Genomic DNA, 19,427 nt, shown 5'->3' on the forward strand with positions numbered 1-19,427 from the left:
CCTTTAGTGACTTAAGCTCACTTGATAAATGTTGATAAGCAAAGAGTCTGATTAAAAATGGTGGAAAATCAAGTATGTAAGGCTGCCCCACACATCTTAAAGTCGTTCAGTTGCAGTAACACTCCCCACACACTAGAGGGATCACAGTGAGGCTTCACTTGGGCAAAGACAAACCAAAGAATTACATTTAGTCTTGGCTTTATTTTCAGCTCGAGTTCCCAAGACTTTATAGTGACACTTTCATTAAATACAACAGTACACAACAAGGCAGTTGACTCCATAAGCAAGAGACAGGAGAAAATGGTATGACAGAAACCGGACACCGTGTGGATGCAGCCGATCCACATCCATATCGTTTACTACAGAGTCGATCCTCCGTACCTGCGACCACAACAAAAAAAGTGAGACTAAGATAAAATTGCATGCAAAAGTAACCTGCAATTTTCCTACTGACACAAAAGACGAGATGCACATGCCATATAACTCGCCTCTATTCATGCACGTCTTTTTTATCTGCAATGAACTGTACGATCTCCGCAGGAGTCATAAGCTTCTCTGCCTCTGCATCTGGGATCTCAAATCCTGTGGATTGAAGAGCAATGTGTTTGAGCGCCACAATTCAGAAACGGCATCAATGCTTTAAACGTACAAGAACAAACCCCATACTAACCAAACTCATCTTCCATAGCCATTATAATCTCCACCTGGTCCAAACTGTCCAGCCCCAGATCTTTCATGAAGTGAGACACTGTTTGCAACTAAAGAGAGGGAAAGAGTATCTGATGCATGTACAATACATCAATGCAAACAAAGCAGCTCGTCTAAAAGACTTGATTAATTCCAACATTTATACCTAATAAATAAATGTAATGCTTATTGCTAGTTAATGCACTAACTAGTGGAAATGGAACATAATTGTTGGAAAGTGTTTAAATACATTTGCAGTTTCCAGTTAACAGAGAAACCGTGTATCGTTGTGGAGATGATCATATACAAAGGACCCACGTAATGTGCAGAAGGTAAGTATGAAGCATCTCTCTCACCTTCTCTGGATTGATCTTGTCATACAGTTTGAGGACGTACATGACACGGTCTTCGATGCTCCCTAAAGTGAGGGGTGGAAGATCCCCGTAGTGCCGACGCTGAAGAACAGACGGGCCTGAAATCTGGAGACATTCAAACGTTTACATTTATTTTGATTTAACAGATGATTTATCCAAAATGACTTGCGGATGAGGAACATGAGCAATTCATACCAACCAGAGCCAACAATATTCACTGCACACCATACCGGCTTCATTAGAAGAAAAACAATTAGGGTGGAAAACCCAAAACAAAACCTATACAAAATAACCCAAAATTGTCTTCATTATTATTTTTCTCTTAGTAACGAAAGATGTTGGACACAATTTTAAAGGCTGGTAGATTCAGGCACCGTTTACTTCGATTGCATCTTTTCTATGCAATAAAGCTGCCATCTTTTGAGTTTGACAGAAGGACTTCTGTCAAATTGGTTTGGTTCCTGATTGACAGAATTGCTGTTAAAAGTGAACTTTTATAATCACTTTAATAATAGTTACAGTAAAAGACGCGTAGTAGCCTGATCTCAGGTATTTAAAGTCTTCAGGTCACGCCCTGAAAATAGTAATAACTCGCGCGTGTGAAGTATGTCGTGAATGGATGATAAGTCGCTTTAACTGCGTATGGCTCCCAGCTGTCATGCACCAATAGATTGGTCGGAAAGACACAGGTAGGTCACAGAGTGATCCAGCACTACGCAGGCCACACAGACAAACACCCCCCTCTGCAGAAAGCTCACCCGCACCGGCTGAGTCCACCTCGTCCGCTGGCTGCACGACAGGACTGAGAGAGGTCGCTGTCTGGAGACGAGGGGCGCGCTGCCGTGATTTAACCTTGCAGCGGCGCGAGCGACCGAGCGCACACAGCTCGCAAGCGCACGAGACGCCATGTCTGTGACTTTCTATCCCACAATTCACCTCGACAAACCGGCCATAAGTTTGACGTGCGCGTGCGCACTTTGTGAGGGCAGGTTTTTAATCTAACCGTTCGTTCAAAACTGAAAGAATCGAATTGTTCGAAAAGATCCGACACAATGCACGAAACATGCGTTACTATTAAAAGAACGTTTCAGGGAGTCGGTTCGTTCGAACAGGTAATTTAAAAGAATCGGCTCGAAAAGAATCAAATTCATTGAAAAGATCGGACTAGAAAGAATTGACTATTTCACAAATCAAAATTAGAAAAATGTCTGCGTGTTTTATATATAAATTCCTAAGTTATATTTAACCGATTGATTTTGTAATTAGACCATTTAATGTAATTATTATTTAGACATTTAATAGGACCATTTAATAATAGTGCGAAATAGTTGACGTAATGAGGCTTTTATTTTGAAACGATTATGTCCTCCAGTCACGCATGGGATCTCTTACAGAGATGGTCTATCAAACTAAGTTTATTTAACCTACGCTATTAGCTAGAAACGAAAAGCAGTCAGTGTTATATTTTTTTTGCATTGAATAAAATGCGTGCGATGTAATGCTTCCTCTGAAGGAGAAGGTTTGCTCCGCGCGGAGGAAAGATAAACAGATCACTGGATGTAAATCCACATCCAGCGTGCTGCACAACAACAGGGCTAAATAACACACGCACGGCGGTAACGAGACAAACAGCATGCGCTAAATGTGCCTTTACTGGTCAGTCTTTTTAGTCGTTATATATTATTTAATTGTGTTTCAAATACTGTCCCAAAACTTCTTGATGTGCCACACAGAACAAACACCACTTACCTTGCTTCGCACGAGAAGGGGAGCATGGAGCCCGCGAGCCTGGAGAACTTGTGTGTTTTGTACCACAGCGCAAACTACATAGTTGTCAACAAACACTGGGATATTCGTATTGACAGCAAGATGTGGTACGAGAAGCAAACTGTCCAGAGTCAGCTGAAGCACCGCTTCCCAGAGCTCGCAGATCCTGGCACCTACTACGGCTTCAGGTCTTTTCTTAAGTTTTCTGTGCTGTGTGCTGAGACAAACAATAATTTTAAAGAAGCACGTGCATCTTAACAGCGATTCATTCGTATTTATTCTGGTATTCTGCAGGTTTTGCCATCAGCTGGATTTCTCTACCAGTGGTGCTCTGTGTGTAGCGCTGAACAAGGCAGCAGCAGGACATGCATACCGCTGTTTTAAGGACAGACTTGTTACCAAGGCTTATCTCGCTCTGGTACTGTGACATGCAGCCATTCGTTGGATGTATAAAAGGTTTTTCATAATAATATAGGACATTTATATTTCCTGGGCAGGTCCGTGGAACTGTGGCCGAGGAAAAACTGACCCTAGACTTTGCGATCGGCAAGAACACAACAGAGGGCAAGACCCATATGATGTGTACTGAAGGAACAGAAGGTCAGATTAATAAATTTGCTCACAATTTGCTCACCCTTGGGCCATATGCTTCCTTCAGTGGAAAAGGTTAATCCCTTGTTCTCCTCTCAACATCAATAATCCACCGACATGGTTGTGTAAAACCGTTCTTGACTGTTTTTGCATGTAAACGGTTCTTGATCCGTGTGTATTGCTCTTCTGATTAAAGACATCAAGAGCAAGCAATATTAAAGCTAGAATACTTCTATCTGGAAGATAAAAATGACTTAATCATAGACGTGTTTACTCCAGACGCAGCTTTTCATTTCACGATGTGTTAGAGTCACTTTTTATTAGCTGTTTGGATTCCATTATGTTATTATTGTTATTTTATCATTTAGCCAATTCTGTTCTTATGATAAACAAACTCATCCACATCTTTTACAGCCTAAGGGTGGGCACTTTTTTAACAATTTTTTTAAATGAACTATTGCAAACTAATAATAAATGCATCGATTTTATATTATGTGTGGTAGGTTGTGAGAATCCCAAGCCCTGCCAGACAGAGCTGACAGTTTTAGAGTATGGAGAGTATGATGGCGATCCAGTCACGAAAGTGCTTCTGCAGCCTCTGACAGGTACAGTATCATCATCACACAAACTATAGATGAAACACACTGTGAAAGTCTAAGTATCAAACACCCTCCAGGACGCACGCACCAGCTCCGAGTTCACTGCAGTGCCATCGGTCACCCCATAGTGGGAGACTACACTTACAGTCTCCGCACAGACAGTGCTCCGTATCGCATGATGCTGCACGCCTACTTCTTGCACATCCCTCTAGCGAACGAACCCATCCACGTCACAGCCCCGGACCCCTTTATACCCACCCTCGACTCCAAATGGGCACCGCAGAGATGCGTGAACGTTCTGGAGGACCTACTGAAGAATATTTTGACAAAACCACAAACTGAAATCCGGGACGAACCGGAGCCAGCGCACAGGAGGAGCAGCCCAGTGGAGAGCGAGGAGCAACAGGCGCAGTGTCAGCAGTGGTTGTGTGAATGGAATCTGGACTGAGGAACGTTTACCTTGTTTCACCAGAACCGTACCGAAGCAACACTGCAGCGTCCCCAGCTTTACAGAGTACACTTTTCTTTAAATGGTAGCGGGTAGCCAGCACTGCTCAATAACAGTATAGAGCAAGAACAGAACAGAAGGCATAAAGGCTGATCTTTTTATCAATTTAAAAGACTGTACGCTTTTATTAATTTACATTACCATTCAAAAGTTTGGGGTTGATTAGGGTTTGCAAAGTTTTACTTTTTAAAGAAAGTCAATTGCTCACCAAGTCCGATTTTATACGATCCAAAATGCGGTAAAAATTCTAATATTGTGAAATATTCGTACAATTTCAAGGAATTGTTTTCCTTTTGAATACATTTTTAAAATGCGATTAATCACTGAATACATAATACATTAGGCACTGAATAAAATTAATCAAATTCATCTTTGTGAACCTCAACATTTGAACAGTAGTATACCTAATTTGAACAAAAATAATATAGAAAGAAAAGGCACAGAATTTCATTACAGTGCTGAGAGGAAGAACTTAAAAAATCCTAATTAAGTATCTTAACCCGTTTCCAATGCAAGTATGCTGTGTGTACAAGTGGTATTGTTCATTGTATGAATGAGGATTTATGGTTTTAGCTTTTGGGCTTTTAAAGCAATAGATTTTATTTATTTTTTTATATTACTTTGTTTCGATCTAGAAAGGGCCAAGACTTTTCCACTACATAAACAGGCAAGTTACAGTATGAAAGGTCTTCTTAATTTCTGTAAGTGTGAAGCATGTTTATAGAAATCCATTGCTTCACATAGACTGAACAACCCCTACCTCAAAAACTAAAACCGTTTCTTTAGCAAATGAAAAAAATGAAGCATGTAATTGAATGAGTCTTTTTACAGATTTTTGCATGTCATCCTGTTCCTTGCACTGTGAGATAATATTTGTAAGACGTAGCAAACGTTTAAAGCAAGGGCGGAAAATGTCCTCATGCAGATTCACTGTTTTGACCATCTGCTGTGTTTCATACATTATTAACAATAGAAAATTATAGTTTTTTCGCCCACCAAAAATTCACTACGAACGGAGCATGCTGTTTGGTTGAACCCCCCACCCCCCGGTATAGAATGAGTCGGTATAGACACTTTTACAAAAAAAAGCATTTATTACCATCTGTAATCTGTCTATACAAACAGAAAATGTTTAGTGTTGCAGAAATGGTAAGGTTTAAATAAATAAAGGCCCTTGAGTCTAACAGCTAATCACTGTGTTTTGATATTTTTCTCAGCCACACCGATAGGACTGCAATGCGCACTGACATAATATGAAACATTAACAGAAATCCAAAAATACCGACAAAGAAAAACTGGTGTTCTGCTTACAATATTTTATACTTTCATATTCTATGTTAGAATAGCCGTGATAGCAAGATATTTTTACTGCAAGTGGATACAAACCTGATGGCGGCATTTCTTTGTTGTCTGAGATTTACAACCGTAACTTAGAGCTAAAGAGATGATTGGGCAATATCAGTCCACATTGGCTCCTTTGGTCCCAGAATGAAAGTGAGCAAGACAAACTAAAGTTCAGTCCTAGATCTGGCTGAGAGGGAGGAATTTCTGGTAGTAACTCTTGGTAACATCAATCATCAGTTCCTGTGTACATTCAGGGAGCTCTCCTGAAAACAGACCTGAAATATAGAACAACAAAAGTTTATTTTTACAAATTGAAATGAATTAAACACTTTACTACAAAATATGCAACACTTACAGTCAATAATAATATATATATATATATATATATATATATATATATATATAAAGATGCCAACCTGGACAGCCAGAGAATACTGTAAAAGGAGGTACCACCGTCTCTGGAGGAAGGACAGTATTATCCAGTATCTTACAACAGTCTTTTAAGACACAGCGCCGACCCTTAAAAAAACATGAAATCGCAATTAAGCACCCCCACGTAGAAATCCTAGATAATAGGAGGATGGAGATAAAGGAGCTACTTACAATAACACAGTTTTTGCCAATGTGGACGTATGATCCTATCTGTGCAGCGTTGACAACACAGTCCTCCTCTATGAACACGTGATCCCCAATATGCAAGGGGAAGAAAGCCACGCTGGTGTACACAGAGCGAGAAGACTTAAATCATGCGCACTGTATCAGTGAGAAAACAGACGTTTTGCATGAAAGCAGCGCTGCTTACCCTTTGCTGAATTTCTTGAAGGGGGGTCTGATCACACTACGGCTTTTAATGACACAGTGACGGCCGACTCTCACATTAGCTAGATCTCCTCTGATGATACAGTCATTCATCACGATGGTCTGAAAATGAAGAGGCCGAAGTTATCGCATAGCTGGGGAAAATTGCTAGACGAAATAAATAAGAAAAAAAAAATCTCACCTTTCCATTGAGAACAATGTTTTGACTGCCACAAAGAACTGATTGTCTGCTGACTTTGTTGCCTGATGCCTAGAGAAATCATACATGATCGTTACCGTCACATGACGCTCCAGCTCCGGGCTGCTAAGAGCATTTAATAAACAACGTGAGCTAAAGATACAGACGTTTACTGACTAGGACGTTATGACAAACTAACACTTGTGCTTTGTTTATAATACGACACACATTCGGTCTGCAGAGACATAAGTACTAGTCGGGTGAGATCATTCTGGATTTATTACTATCAGTCGCTTGATTCAGCTGAAGGATGTTGTCGATTTTATTAACATACCGTCTCGATGTATTCGGCCTTGTTGTATAGTATTTCACACAGCTCCATCTCTGAACAATTATTTTTGTTTTGCTGGCGAACCACCTCAGACGACCAGCAACTGTCAACCGCTCCCTCGCTATTTCCGCTTCCGGTTAGTACCGAGACATCACGAGAACATAGAACAAAATGACAGAGTATATATATATATATATATATATATATATATATATATATATATATATATATATATATATATATATATATATATATATATATATATCCTAAGTGCATATACACAGACATTTTAACGAAAGAAAAAACAAATATAAATACGCTTTATATGTAATATGCATTATAACAACAACCACCGAACCGGAAAGTCTCCTTTCCTTTACTATTTAAGTTATTGTATATTTTTTTTATTTAATGTACACGCGTTTTATGCTTCGGATTTGAATGTATTACGAATCAAATTTTGATTGATGCACGAAGTGTTTTTTTTTTAACATGCAAAATTGCGTAACCTGCCAAACCGTGTTTAAACGCATGATGGCGGTGCTGTATCGTGTCACAGTTTGAACTCCCGCAGTACGGAGGCGGTATTATTTTGAAAAGTGCTTCATTAATCCACAGTGATCTGCTCTCGTGGGCTCAAATCTCACCCACACTGCTGAGTTTTCTTACGTCCGTAAAAAAAAATAAACAAGTCGAAATAATGTTAAAGTTTACTATGCAGAAGTCTAGTGGTGTAGTATGCAAATTCCCCCAAAACTAAAAGGATGCCCCATGAATTATAGCAAGATATGTATGGGAACAAAGACTACAGAATAGCCTACTGTGAATTTTGCTTGCACTATAATCTAATTGATCCACTAAAAAATGATTTCCATTCCAAATGGTTGATTCTATTTTTAGCCCATAACACATTCTGTCCAGTTCAAGCTCCTCTGCAGTATTTCTGTTTGCTCATGAGCTGAGAACAATACACAGCCCCCTCACCTTGACTGAAATGTGCTCAAGCAAATGCAGTGTTGTGTAAGACGGTCCTGTAATCTCGCTCTGACCACATCTGCCAGCTTGAAATTCTCTTATAGTTATACAATCCCACAGATCAGTTATCACAATCTCATAAGAGGTCACTTTGACATTGTATTGACTAGTTATTCAATTGTAGGCTATACACAGCTATAAGCTACATTGTGTTCCCTTGCAACCAACATCACTCCTCGCGGTCTGTTGCCCTTCGTGTATCTTTAACAGAACCAGTTAACGGTAAAATCTATTTTTATTAGGCCGGGCGGAGAAATGTGTAGATGATTGGCTGCTGGCGTCAGTGTGGGAGGATTTGTTTTGCCCATTTGAGTCGTTATCAATAGATTTACATCAGGATCTGAACTGAAGAAACTGTTTATATGCCTCCGAGCTCTGAGGAGGTGCCTTTATCTTCTTGTATATCTGCTGAAAGGACTGTTTTGATGTTCACATAAGCAAGACTTCACTGTTTTCATCACCAAATGTGGTATTTTATTCCGTCTTGTCCAGAGATCTCTGCCTGTGCAGTGTTTGCCAGGGCTCTTTAAATAACATAAACTATTTTCATACTTTACTGAATCGTGCTTCTCTTAGCAGTGAAGTTCTCACCACTAGCTGAGCTAAAAATAGCACAGGGGTCACTGAGTCTAGAGAATGTGCTTTTAGGTACTTTTGTGTGTGTGTGTGTGTGTGTGTGTGTGTGTGTGTGTGTAGTATGTGATACGTGGAGTCTTGCCATCATCATATAGTCATCACTGCAGTGTCCAGGGTTTCACGAGGGCTTTATATAATGCATACAGCCTCCATGTCTGTGGGCGATGGACACGCTATCTATCTGTTGAGAAGAGCCAATGGAGCCAAAGTCAGGACTGTATTGAGTGTGTCGAGATGATTTTTTCAGGTTGTGCTTAAAGAGAAAAGGAAAACTGGAGGCACTGTTACCTTGTCTCCTTTCTCTCTGTCCTTTAATTGTCATTTCTTTGTCTCCTGACGCGGAGTGTGTAGGTTTTGTCTCTGTTGACTGGTTATGTAATGCTTCCTGTTTTGGGAAAATGCTATCTAATGCCATCCTCCCTGCAACTGGATCATATGTATTGAGTCATATAATTACTTTTGGATAATGGCCACTTGAAGTAGATGGTTGGCTATATGTGCTGAGTGCAGTAAATATATAAATAATACTGTTTAAAAGTCAATGAGAGTTTTTCCAGTGAAAGAGATTTTTTTCAAATACGTTTAATTAGTCTATCACTATCGCCAATTTTGTCAAAGTACAGTAATTATAGTCAATACATTTACAATTATATTATTGCTAGAATATTGTACATTTTTATTATCATTTAAAATTATTTATTTAAATTAGTGCTGTCAAATGAACACTTGCAATTAATTGCATTCAAAATAAAATTTTTGTTAATGTAATATATATATATTTAGGTTATATTTATTATACATAAACACACACATACACTATATATTTTTAAAAAAATATTTACATTGCAATTAATCATTTGACAGCGCTAATGTAAATATATTGAAAAAATATAATCACACGTTTCTTCATAAATTATTGTAATATGCTGATTTCTTGCTCAAGAAACATTTATTATTATTAATAAATGTTTATTAATATGTTTTAATTCTCTTTATGTATGTGCTGCACGTGTGGAAGAATTGACAGTAACATTGACTCAATGTTGAAAACTGGTGTGCTGCTTAATATTTTTCTGGTAACTGTGACATTAAAATTAAAATGAACAGTATTTATTTGTAACATTATTTTGTATTTTAAAATCCAGTTACTTTATCATCTTTATCACATTAATAAGTATATGTTAATAGTATATGTTTCCTTGTTCACATATAAAACAACTTCTTTTTTTTAGCAACACAATCAACTAATCTGACTCATAACTAATCTGACTCATATTTATTCATAAAATTTATAACAAATATAGGGGTTAGCGGCAAATAAATAGACAGAAAGAATGACCGTCTACTGGATATTCTAAACAATTATATGAAAATCATTTTTGTGGCATTTATTTATTTATTTCGCATGTTTAATTTGATAGGTATGAGGTTGTTGTTTTGTGAATTTAAATTTTTAAATGTCAACTACCCATGTTTGTACAATATTACACCTTAGCGTTACACGTTCTGTTAATAAAGCACTGAGAAAATGACCCTGACCCTGACATAAAAAGCTCAGTTCTTAATGATTACATTCATGTTCTTCATTCAAAGCAATTAACAGCATCCTAATTGCAAAAATGTTTGCCCTTTATAGCCTTGTTCACACGAAAAAATCAAGTAGACCTTCTTAGTGTCACTTCTGTGTCTGTCTGTTTCAGCAGTCCTGTAATCTTTATATCTGACAACAAATAAATGAATAAATGATTAATCAAATTCAATCATGAAAAGACAAAACAGAGGGTACAATTATGTGAAATATGCTTTTGTGTCTGAAAAACAATGGACACCTTTGAGGTTTCACCAGCACTGTGTGTCCTGTCCTTGCTTTGGTGCTCCACAGTGAGGTGACCTGATTTTTCAGGCGCTGAGGTAGAGGCCTTTCTCTGTGGAGGTTAAGACAGCCTGTCTGAGTCAGAATGCATAAGCACCATCACATTTACTGCTTGTCACATTGGTCTAAACGAAGATTTGTGCTCATCTGAACTGGAAATGATAAATGGATAAATAGCCAGGCCATTATTAAGTTTTTATATTAATAGTATTATTAGATAATAGTATTATTAGATATTACACATATACATTATACTATAAAAAAAGGACGGTTTATATATATATATATATATATATATATATATATATATATATATATGTGTGTGTGTGTGTGTGTGTGTGTGTGTTCATATTTTTCAAAAATCCTATAATGTCTTAAAATTTTTATCTTCCATTATGAAATTATTTAAATTTATAATTCAATAATAATAATAATAATAATAATAGTAATAAACAGCAACAATTAATGCTTTTTCTTATTTTTTTATTATTTTCATACATTATATTATTATTATTATTATTATTACTATTCTGTTCATCTATCCTTAATTATTTTATTATATTAATATGAAACTGTCAGCTGTCTCTCAAAAGGGTATCATATTTGGAGGCTTTTTCTGGCACCTAAATGTTTAAAAAAAACCCTGCATTACAGGACACTACAAGATTGTTCTGTGTAAACAAAATATCTCACAGTTAATCCCATTCTATCCAAGAAGCGCAGGCAATTTAGTCTAATTCATAAAATATGGTGTCATAAAACATTACCAAGAATTACATAATTACGTTACGCAAGCGCCATAATCCATATTGTAGATTTGGGAGGTGATTTGCTGTAATGAGGAAGCGCTGGATGCAGGTTTTAGTCGTAACATAGTGTGATGTGCCCAAACAAACGTTGCGTAACATTTCAAATCAGCTCTACGCCATATTACCCATATGCCACCTTGAGAGTGGCTTAGGTCAACGATCAAGCACGGGTCATACAATTATATTACAGTTACAGTTTAACGACGAAGCATACTTTATGCTTGATGTTTACTTATGACGCCATCGGTTCTGCATGTCTTTGACGTAGGTCACGGTTTCTGCAGTCGGTCTGGGGATGTCCCTCGCAGGGCAGGCCTGATTTGGTGACATCTGGCTGGAGTGTCACATTGACAGCTGTGTCTCGGTGCCAAGCAGAGTGGCTAGTGACAGGTGTGTCCTGCCAAAGGGACGCATACAGACACACAGTCTCTGGACAGCGGACACTTTCCTCCATCTCTCTCTCTCCAACGGCTAGCGGCACAATGCAGGGCTCTTTCCTCCAGGCCCGCTGTGAACAGCCAATCATGACCACAGACTGGGGTCTTCCTCTCATCATCGCTCTCCTGCTGCTGGGGCTCCTCTACGCGTTCCTCTACCTGCCTGCAATCACTCAAAGAGCCCTGCTTGAACAGGCCCTCGCCAACCAGACCGCCAGCGAGGACTTCCTTCCTAAAGAGGACTGAGCAGAAGTTTGCATTCATCCACTCAGCTGTTTTTATGATGTCCTTTTACACAAGCGACCCGAACCCCGAAACCCGCGAAGCAGCGTTTCTTCATCAGATGGTGATGTGGAGACACAGGCGGCCCCGGTGTTTCTTTTGAGTTTTTGCTACATGCACAAGACTAAGACTCCAAGAATAGATCCAGCTCTGGAGATGTGAATGGTGAATCATATTTTACCACAGTTGGAGGAGGAGGATTGCGCAGCTCTGAGATTTCTCGCCTCATAGGACAACCTTGTGTTTCCAGTCCAGCCCGAGGGAGAAGAATTAGTCATACAGAAGTCATCATTGCAGCTTATCATGTCAGCCAGAAAGAATCACTATGATATTAGAACTTGTAAATATTCAGTTTAAAATCCCTGTTCAATCAAACCAGCACAGCTATAATCTATTCAGCTCGAAGAAGGTGGGTGCCTTTGGATGTAAACCGCTACAAAATGAAAAATAGTAATGGTTGTAAATGTAAAATGAATGATTATGATTGGCTGATCTGTAATTATTTGTCAAAACATTCAGACTTTTAAGAGATTTATGCATAATTTATGAGATGCATGCTGCTTTTCATATAGATTCGTGTGTGATTTATGTGCCCTTACACCACAAAATGTAGATGAATTTCATACATTATTATCAACAAATTGCATGTAATGTTTTTGAACCCTATGAACTTTGTGAATGATTCAAAATTATGACAAGATTTTATTTATACAATATTTAAAGCAATAAAGTTCGGTATTGCTCTATGTCATCAAACGATGTGTTTATATCGCTGCTAGAATGAATTGCTTCATTTTTCACCATTAAATTGAATGTGGCCGCTGACTGTGATCTGTGGATAGGTTCAGGGAACAGGACGATGGAGGGCAGACTTCTACTTTGTTGAAATCCTGCAGCCTCTACTGTGATGTAACAAAAGTCTTGTGCAGCCAGCGTATGCATGCATGTGTGTGTGTGTGTGTGTGTGTGTGTGTGTGTGGTCGGTGAGACAGAAAGAGACAGAGAAAGTTATAGCTGATATCCTGATATTGTCAATCAGGAATAAGAAACATAAGATATTAGTGATTTTAAGTCCCCTGCTGATTTCAGTTATTTGTCATTAAAAAAAAAAATTTAATAAAATTATAAGTAGCCTAAATCAAAATATTTTTACTCAAAATTATTAAACCAACACTGTTTAATAAATGGATACAAATAGGCTACTTGAGTTTCTTAGTAAATGGCCTCCATTAATTTGGCTATGCTCTAAAGTGCTTAAGACATTTTAGGAGCAAGGATTCAGTGGATTTCTAGGATCATGGTGCTTTTGTATGGTGAGGTAAGCTGTTTTAATCAACAGCCTTCAATAAAAGGAGATCTATTTTGTTTTATTGTATTTGACGGGAGTGCCCCATCATCAGATTAGTGCTTAATCTCTCACTGTTTTTGACTCTTGTAGTAGATGTGGGGTGTCCACTAATCTCACTTGTTTGTGTACACAGGCAATGTTCAGCAAATGCATAATAATCATGCTATGCATTCATGTGACTCTGGGAACAGTTTTATCTCATATATGCTGAAATGAATAGTTCAACCAAAATTTAAAATTTACTTTTCCTCACTATCAAAAGTCTGAAATGGAGTAGAATAGCTTATATGGACTACAAAAATGGCGCCTAACATCATTGGTTCTTATGTGTCTCGTGACCAAACGTCCAGGCTGGGACATACCAAACCTACTCCAACCAACTAGCTGGGTCGTGTCAGGGCGTTTTTACACCATGTACCTGACTGTCTGATGTCATAGTGAGGGTAGATTTAGTGCTCGTTTTGATTGCGTGATTAAGAAACACCCAGCGGTTTGAAAAAAACGCCCACTTTTGCTCTGCAGAGACCTCAATCTCGACGGTGTTATCGCTTTGCGTCGGACAAAAAAAAACTGTGCTCGACTGCAGCGTGAGATGAGTTAGCTGTCTATATATATATATATATATATATATATATATATATATATATATATATATATATATATATATATATATATATAGTAAAAATACATCATTCACATAGAGAAACCGGAACAAAGACGTACGAGATGAACGCAGATATATGAAACGTAAACAAAGCAGCGCTTGCGTGACATTTTGAATATCAGTAACGTTGATAACTTTATTTCAAGCGGCTCACGTTGCTATGATAATATTAATATAGTGGAATGCTTGGCTAAGGTCACGTAACGTTAGCATTACAAAGGTCTTCTGTTTGTGCCGCCTTCGTTTACTCGTTTTCATCACTTTGGCTGTAATTTTCTAGACGTCCAATCAGAGTTCTCACTTTCCCCGACGCTGAACTGGGCCGACGAGAGGAACACACCGACACGACTAGCCGCCCGCCGTCGACCCCAAGAAAGACAACAGTCAACCGGTGTGTCCCGGCAGACGTTAACGTGTCATACTTGATTTGGTAGATACAGAAGAGGGAAATATTTTCACCCAAAAATGAAAATTTTACTCATCCCTAATCCATCCTAGGTGTATCTGACTTTCTTCTTTCAGAGGAACACAGTCACAGAGTTAACCTGGCTCTTCTAAAACTTGGTAATGCTTGTAGATAGCGGCCATGATTTAGAATCTCCGTAAATATATCCACAAGTACTGTGACGTAAGCTAACCTATACGCCTTCGAGGGGGTTATTACATGTCCTCGGAAGCAGATTGATGGGTTTTTGTAACAAAAATATTGCTAGTTTTACAATTGTAAGGTAAATAACTGACTTCAAGCAAATGCCATATGTGTATCTGCGAGAGCACTGAGTTCAGGTTTCTTGGCTGACCTCTGACTCGACGTATGACTCGATACTTGTGGATATGTTCGACATATGGAGCTTCAAAATCATGGCCACCATTCACCAGCATTACCAAGCTTGAAAGAGCCAAGAAGAAAAGAAAGTAATTTACACCTAGGACTGCTTATAAAAATACAAATAGAAGGATGTTTCCAAGATAGAAAATACTTGCACCATTGGTGTAAAAAAAAGTATCTGGGTTTTACAAAATTCACACATTTTTAATGAATATATATGAGGAGGACCATTGTATGTGTTTACTATAGCTAAGAGCAACAACCTCATACAACGTGGATGATTTATACAAACACCACATCTACCTGTCACGTAAAAGGGTTAATACACAGTCATCTATGACACCATTTGAACAGATATAAAGGCTTTTTGATCTGGGCTGGAAGCTCTATTTGCTAAATGACTGTTAAATCTTCTCTGGTGATTTTAGGAGTGGGGAGGTGGGGTGGCGGGTGTTTTCAACTAAGGCTTATGCAGAAAAGATGCCCTAAATGTGTGTTCATGTGGGTTAATGCTCGAAGACAGAGCCATTAAAGTTTTACCATGACAGCAATGTTTTATTGAGCAGCTTTCTCTGGACTGGGAGATGCCAAATGCAGACGTCCTCATTTGTTTTTGTGAAAAATATGTTTTCTTTAACATGAGTTATCATTTATATATTATATTTTACATTTTAGGATATTTTATATACTAATATATATTATGTTGGATTGGGTTTGTGTTTTCACAATTAACTAAAAGTGAAAAAGTTGAACCAAAAATAAATCATCATCAATGTCTTTTTGAATATATCTGAGTTTCTTAGATTATCACAATGGGCTTGCAACAACACGAGGGTGAGTAAGTGACGACAAAATTTTTGGATGAACTACTACTTTAAAATGTGTTTGCTACTATAGCAAAAGTAAATATGGTCTCTAATGACTCATAAAGATGTTGATGGGCCTTCTTTGATGGTGCAGAAGGAACTCTATCTCACTGTGCATCATTCAATCTCTATGGCAGGGTTCCAGTTTCATAAAAGTGCTCCAGCATGTGCAACCTCATGGGATCAAGCAAAAGGATGCTGTACCGGAGGAGAGAGAGAGAGCGAACCGATTACATGATGGACCTACACCGCTTTCTACCAGGGACCTCCCTGACCCACCCTCCCCCTTCCACAGGCAAATGGAAAGAGAAGGTCTGGTTATTTCTGTGATGTCTGTCCATGAATTGTTAATGCCTTTGGATTGGCTGACTGCGCTTTGCTGAGCCTGAGCTGGTTAATTAGACCTAAGGGACAGAGCAAGAGAGAACAAAACTGATAAAGAAAAGTGGCATTATATGCACAGTAGATCTCACCATCTCTGATGTTATAACTCCCACGCAGTGTCAAAAAGTAACTTTTAAGAGAAGCATTTGATATGAAATTGATGCGTATCGATATTATTTATTGGTATTCAATTTGTATAGTTTTATTCAGCAAGGATGCATTAGACAGTAGAGACTTTCAAACAAACAAATGCTGATGAACTTTAAAAAGAAAATCGGCGTATTAGGTTGATTTCTGAAAGATGATGTGAATTGAGTTATGATGCTGAAAATTATGCCATCTCGAAAATAAGATAAAATATGTATATTATTATTTTAAGTTGTAGCAGTATTTTACAACATCGCTGTTTTACTGTACTTTTCACTCTCAGGAAAAAGGTACAAACTTAGTAAAGATAGATTCTGCTTTAATCAGATTGTTTGCTTAATTCTGTTTTGTAGGTTTTTGCACCGTGGGTGTTATTTTCTTAAGCGTGCATTCAAAACCTTCCCACTAAATATTTCATATTTCAGCTGTGCATTCAGTCTGCGCACTGTCTGCACGATATTTCCTCTCGGATTTATTAATAATCCACATCCATTTGTATGCTCTACTTCACTACATTTTAAACCCAACCGTAATTAATTCGAATGTTTTAAAAAGAGTATCTTGCAAGAGAATAACACAGAATCAAAGAATGCAGTCTTATTATCTTGCCATAAACATCAGTGTGCTGGCAAATCTCCCACTGCTGGGAGCACACAGGAGAGCGCTATAAAAGGAAGACTGTGGTCTTAAAGCATGTACCCTGTATTTCTTCTTTCGGAATATTTCTAGAACCTCGTCTCTCGGTCAGCGTGTTGCCATGGAATTCCCTGAGTGCCGCTCCCTCTCCTTATGTCACACAGTCAGTTAGAGTGAGTCAGTATTTTTCCACAGTAAGACATACAGCATATACAGCTGCCGTCAGTCTTAGCGGGCACACGGATGATGTGCGCAGTTTGGAATGTCCTCTGGTCTGAGCAACATGCTTAAAATGTTGACCTTGGCAGAAACAAAAGATGCATATTTTAGGTCCCTGAAAATGCACTTTTCAGAATCTGCGAGTTCAGCGGTTAATATTTAAGGTAGCATTTGATGATTTTACCTCTATCACAGCTGCTGATGATGTGAAATGTTGTGGATGACTTCGTCCCAGACCTATTCCCCATAAGGCACTGCTGCTTCTGCACCACATGGTCTGTTAACAAAGCACCAGAGATTAAAGAGCTGTCAGCTCGGGGCTTTAATCTCCTAAAGAGGGACCGCTGGGGCACACAGGCACGTCACAGCACATACTTCCTGTCACTGCCTGTTGTCTGAAGGAGGGATGGCAGTGACAGCGTTCGTGCATGACTTAGAAGGATGATGCTTTTCGCTTTTTAACAAAAGACTCGCACTGTACGCGTTTTCAAATCGGCAGCCTGAGAGATAGTGGGAGTGGCCATGTAGCACCGAGGCGTTCAGTCCCTTTTGGGCAGTTCAGCTCGATCGTTGTGCAAACACAGCAGGCCCACTGGGGTTAACTCAGCCATGTAATGACACCACAGCGGAATAATGGGCAGCCGTGCTCGAGTTTGTTTTTGTTTGCCTCTTTCTGAAGCGTGAGGACACGTACCTTGGGAGGAACCTCTCGCTCAGGTTCAGTGTATGATCAGGCTGCCGTCCGTAGCATCTTCCTCTCGGAGCACGTTTGCACATGTGCCAAAAGTGGGCCAAAGATCACAATCCCAACACACATCTCCACTCATTCAATTTACACTCAGCCGATTCCAATTAGCCCAGGGCGCGGAAACAGAAGAGTTTAGAGGGGAGAGGAAAAAAAATGGGTGTCTCCAGAATCTTTGCACTGTCCTCATTTGAGGAAATGAAGCGTGGCCTCAAATTGACCCGTCTCCCTTGGCACTCAGGCAAATGGAGTGAAGCGTGCAGGTGTTCTACAGCTCTAAAATATATGTGTAGTTTGACTATATAAGAGTGCACTGACAGAACTGGATCAGTTGCCTTTGCCAGGGGACAAGAGCCATGCAGCAGTGACAGAAATGGCTCATAAATGGCCACACACTGCATGCATGCATTCTACTTTACATATATTAAGTCTCTAGAAGCCCACATGCTCCTTGCTGTTATCCATCTCTCAAAAGCGATAACAGAATGAACACTTCTGAGTTTTAGGCCTAAGAGTCCTACTCTTAAATAAACTACTCGTGGAGTCTGAAGTAAAGATGGCACCTGGAAATCAGGTTAATGAGAGATCAGCTGGTGTTACTTATATACAAGCAAACCAGTCACATTTAAGTCTACTTTTTTCTTACATTAATATGTTTTACTTTTTCGAAACATATTTGCTCTCTTCAATAACTACAAAAGCCTGTATAATCATTTTTTGGTTTTCCTTCATTATAATACCAGGGAGCTGTGCAGCTGACATTTTTACGCTGTACCCCCCACATGAAACAATTCATAGCTCATCAATTAACTGCATCCAAACGGAAAACACATACATGTATACATTTAAGAAAAATATGTTGTCCATATATTTATTACAGTATAAAATATAAGAATATGATAAATATATATATAAATGTAAATGTATGTATATATATATATATATATATATATATATATATATATATATATATATATATATATATATATATACATACAAACACACACACACACACATCTAATGACCTAGAAAAAGGAAGTTTGAGTCGTTTCTTTAATGTTTCTTTTGCATTGATAATGGACTTCACATATTTCCCTAATTCAGTCATATTTAGTTCATCATGTTCTTAAGACACTGTCATGCATGAGTTAGAAGGTTACATTAGTACTACCCTGTGCTTAAAAATAAAATTCTATTCATAACTTTGACACTAAGTATGTTTAAATGATCACAAACCCTGGTGACCACTATCCTCATTTGAACCGGACCTTATATGTGATGTTAAAATACTGTCTGGATCACACTTTTACACTCTGAGA

The 19,427-nt window shown here is 38.5% G+C and overlaps 3 protein-coding genes across 5 annotated transcripts; 1 reads left to right on the plus strand and 2 right to left on the minus strand.

Moving 5' to 3' along the window:
- Positions 1-181: 181 nt before the first annotated feature.
- ndufab1b (NADH:ubiquinone oxidoreductase subunit AB1b) lies at positions 182-2,018 on the minus strand. Of its 2 annotated transcripts, none has more exons than XM_043233958.1 (5): positions 1,826-2,018; positions 1,044-1,166; positions 671-758; positions 489-582; positions 182-381 (listed from the first exon to the last, which is right to left on the minus strand). In XM_043233958.1, exons 1-4 carry the CDS (start codon positions 1,967-1,969, stop codon positions 491-493), a joined length of 447 nt encoding a protein of 148 aa, XP_043089893.1. In that variant the 5' UTR covers positions 1,970-2,018; the 3' UTR covers positions 182-381; positions 489-490. The 2 variants fall into 2 exon arrangements, with proteins under 2 accessions (XP_043089893.1, XP_043089892.1); XM_043233957.1 differs by having other exon boundaries at positions 1,820-2,014.
- A 122-nt stretch (positions 2,019-2,140) lies between these two features.
- Positions 2,141-4,895, plus strand: rpusd1 (RNA pseudouridine synthase domain containing 1). Of its 2 annotated transcripts, none has more exons than XM_043233953.1 (6): positions 2,141-2,717; positions 2,795-3,016; positions 3,123-3,246; positions 3,326-3,428; positions 3,923-4,024; positions 4,096-4,895. In XM_043233953.1, exons 2-6 carry the CDS (start codon positions 2,835-2,837, stop codon positions 4,464-4,466), a joined length of 882 nt encoding a protein of 293 aa, XP_043089888.1. In that variant the 5' UTR covers positions 2,141-2,717; positions 2,795-2,834; the 3' UTR covers positions 4,467-4,895. The 2 variants fall into 2 exon arrangements, with proteins under 2 accessions (XP_043089888.1, XP_043089889.1); XM_043233954.1 differs by having other exon boundaries at positions 2,141-2,677.
- Positions 4,896-5,600: 705 nt separating this feature from the next.
- Positions 5,601-7,340, minus strand: dctn5 (dynactin 5). The gene is made up of 6 exons (XM_043233955.1): positions 7,202-7,340; positions 6,871-6,939; positions 6,673-6,791; positions 6,474-6,585; positions 6,287-6,389; positions 5,601-6,145 (listed from the first exon to the last, which is right to left on the minus strand). The coding sequence occupies exons 1-6, from the start codon at positions 7,247-7,249 to the stop codon at positions 6,048-6,050; spliced, it is 549 nt and encodes a 182-aa protein (XP_043089890.1). The 5' UTR covers positions 7,250-7,340; the 3' UTR covers positions 5,601-6,047.
- Positions 7,341-19,427: the final 12,087 nt, after the last annotated feature.

This window comes from Puntigrus tetrazona, chromosome 3 (genome assembly GCF_018831695.1).
Source record: "Puntigrus tetrazona isolate hp1 chromosome 3, ASM1883169v1, whole genome shotgun sequence".
Classification (NCBI taxonomy): Eukaryota; Metazoa; Chordata; class Actinopteri; order Cypriniformes; family Cyprinidae; genus Puntigrus; species Puntigrus tetrazona.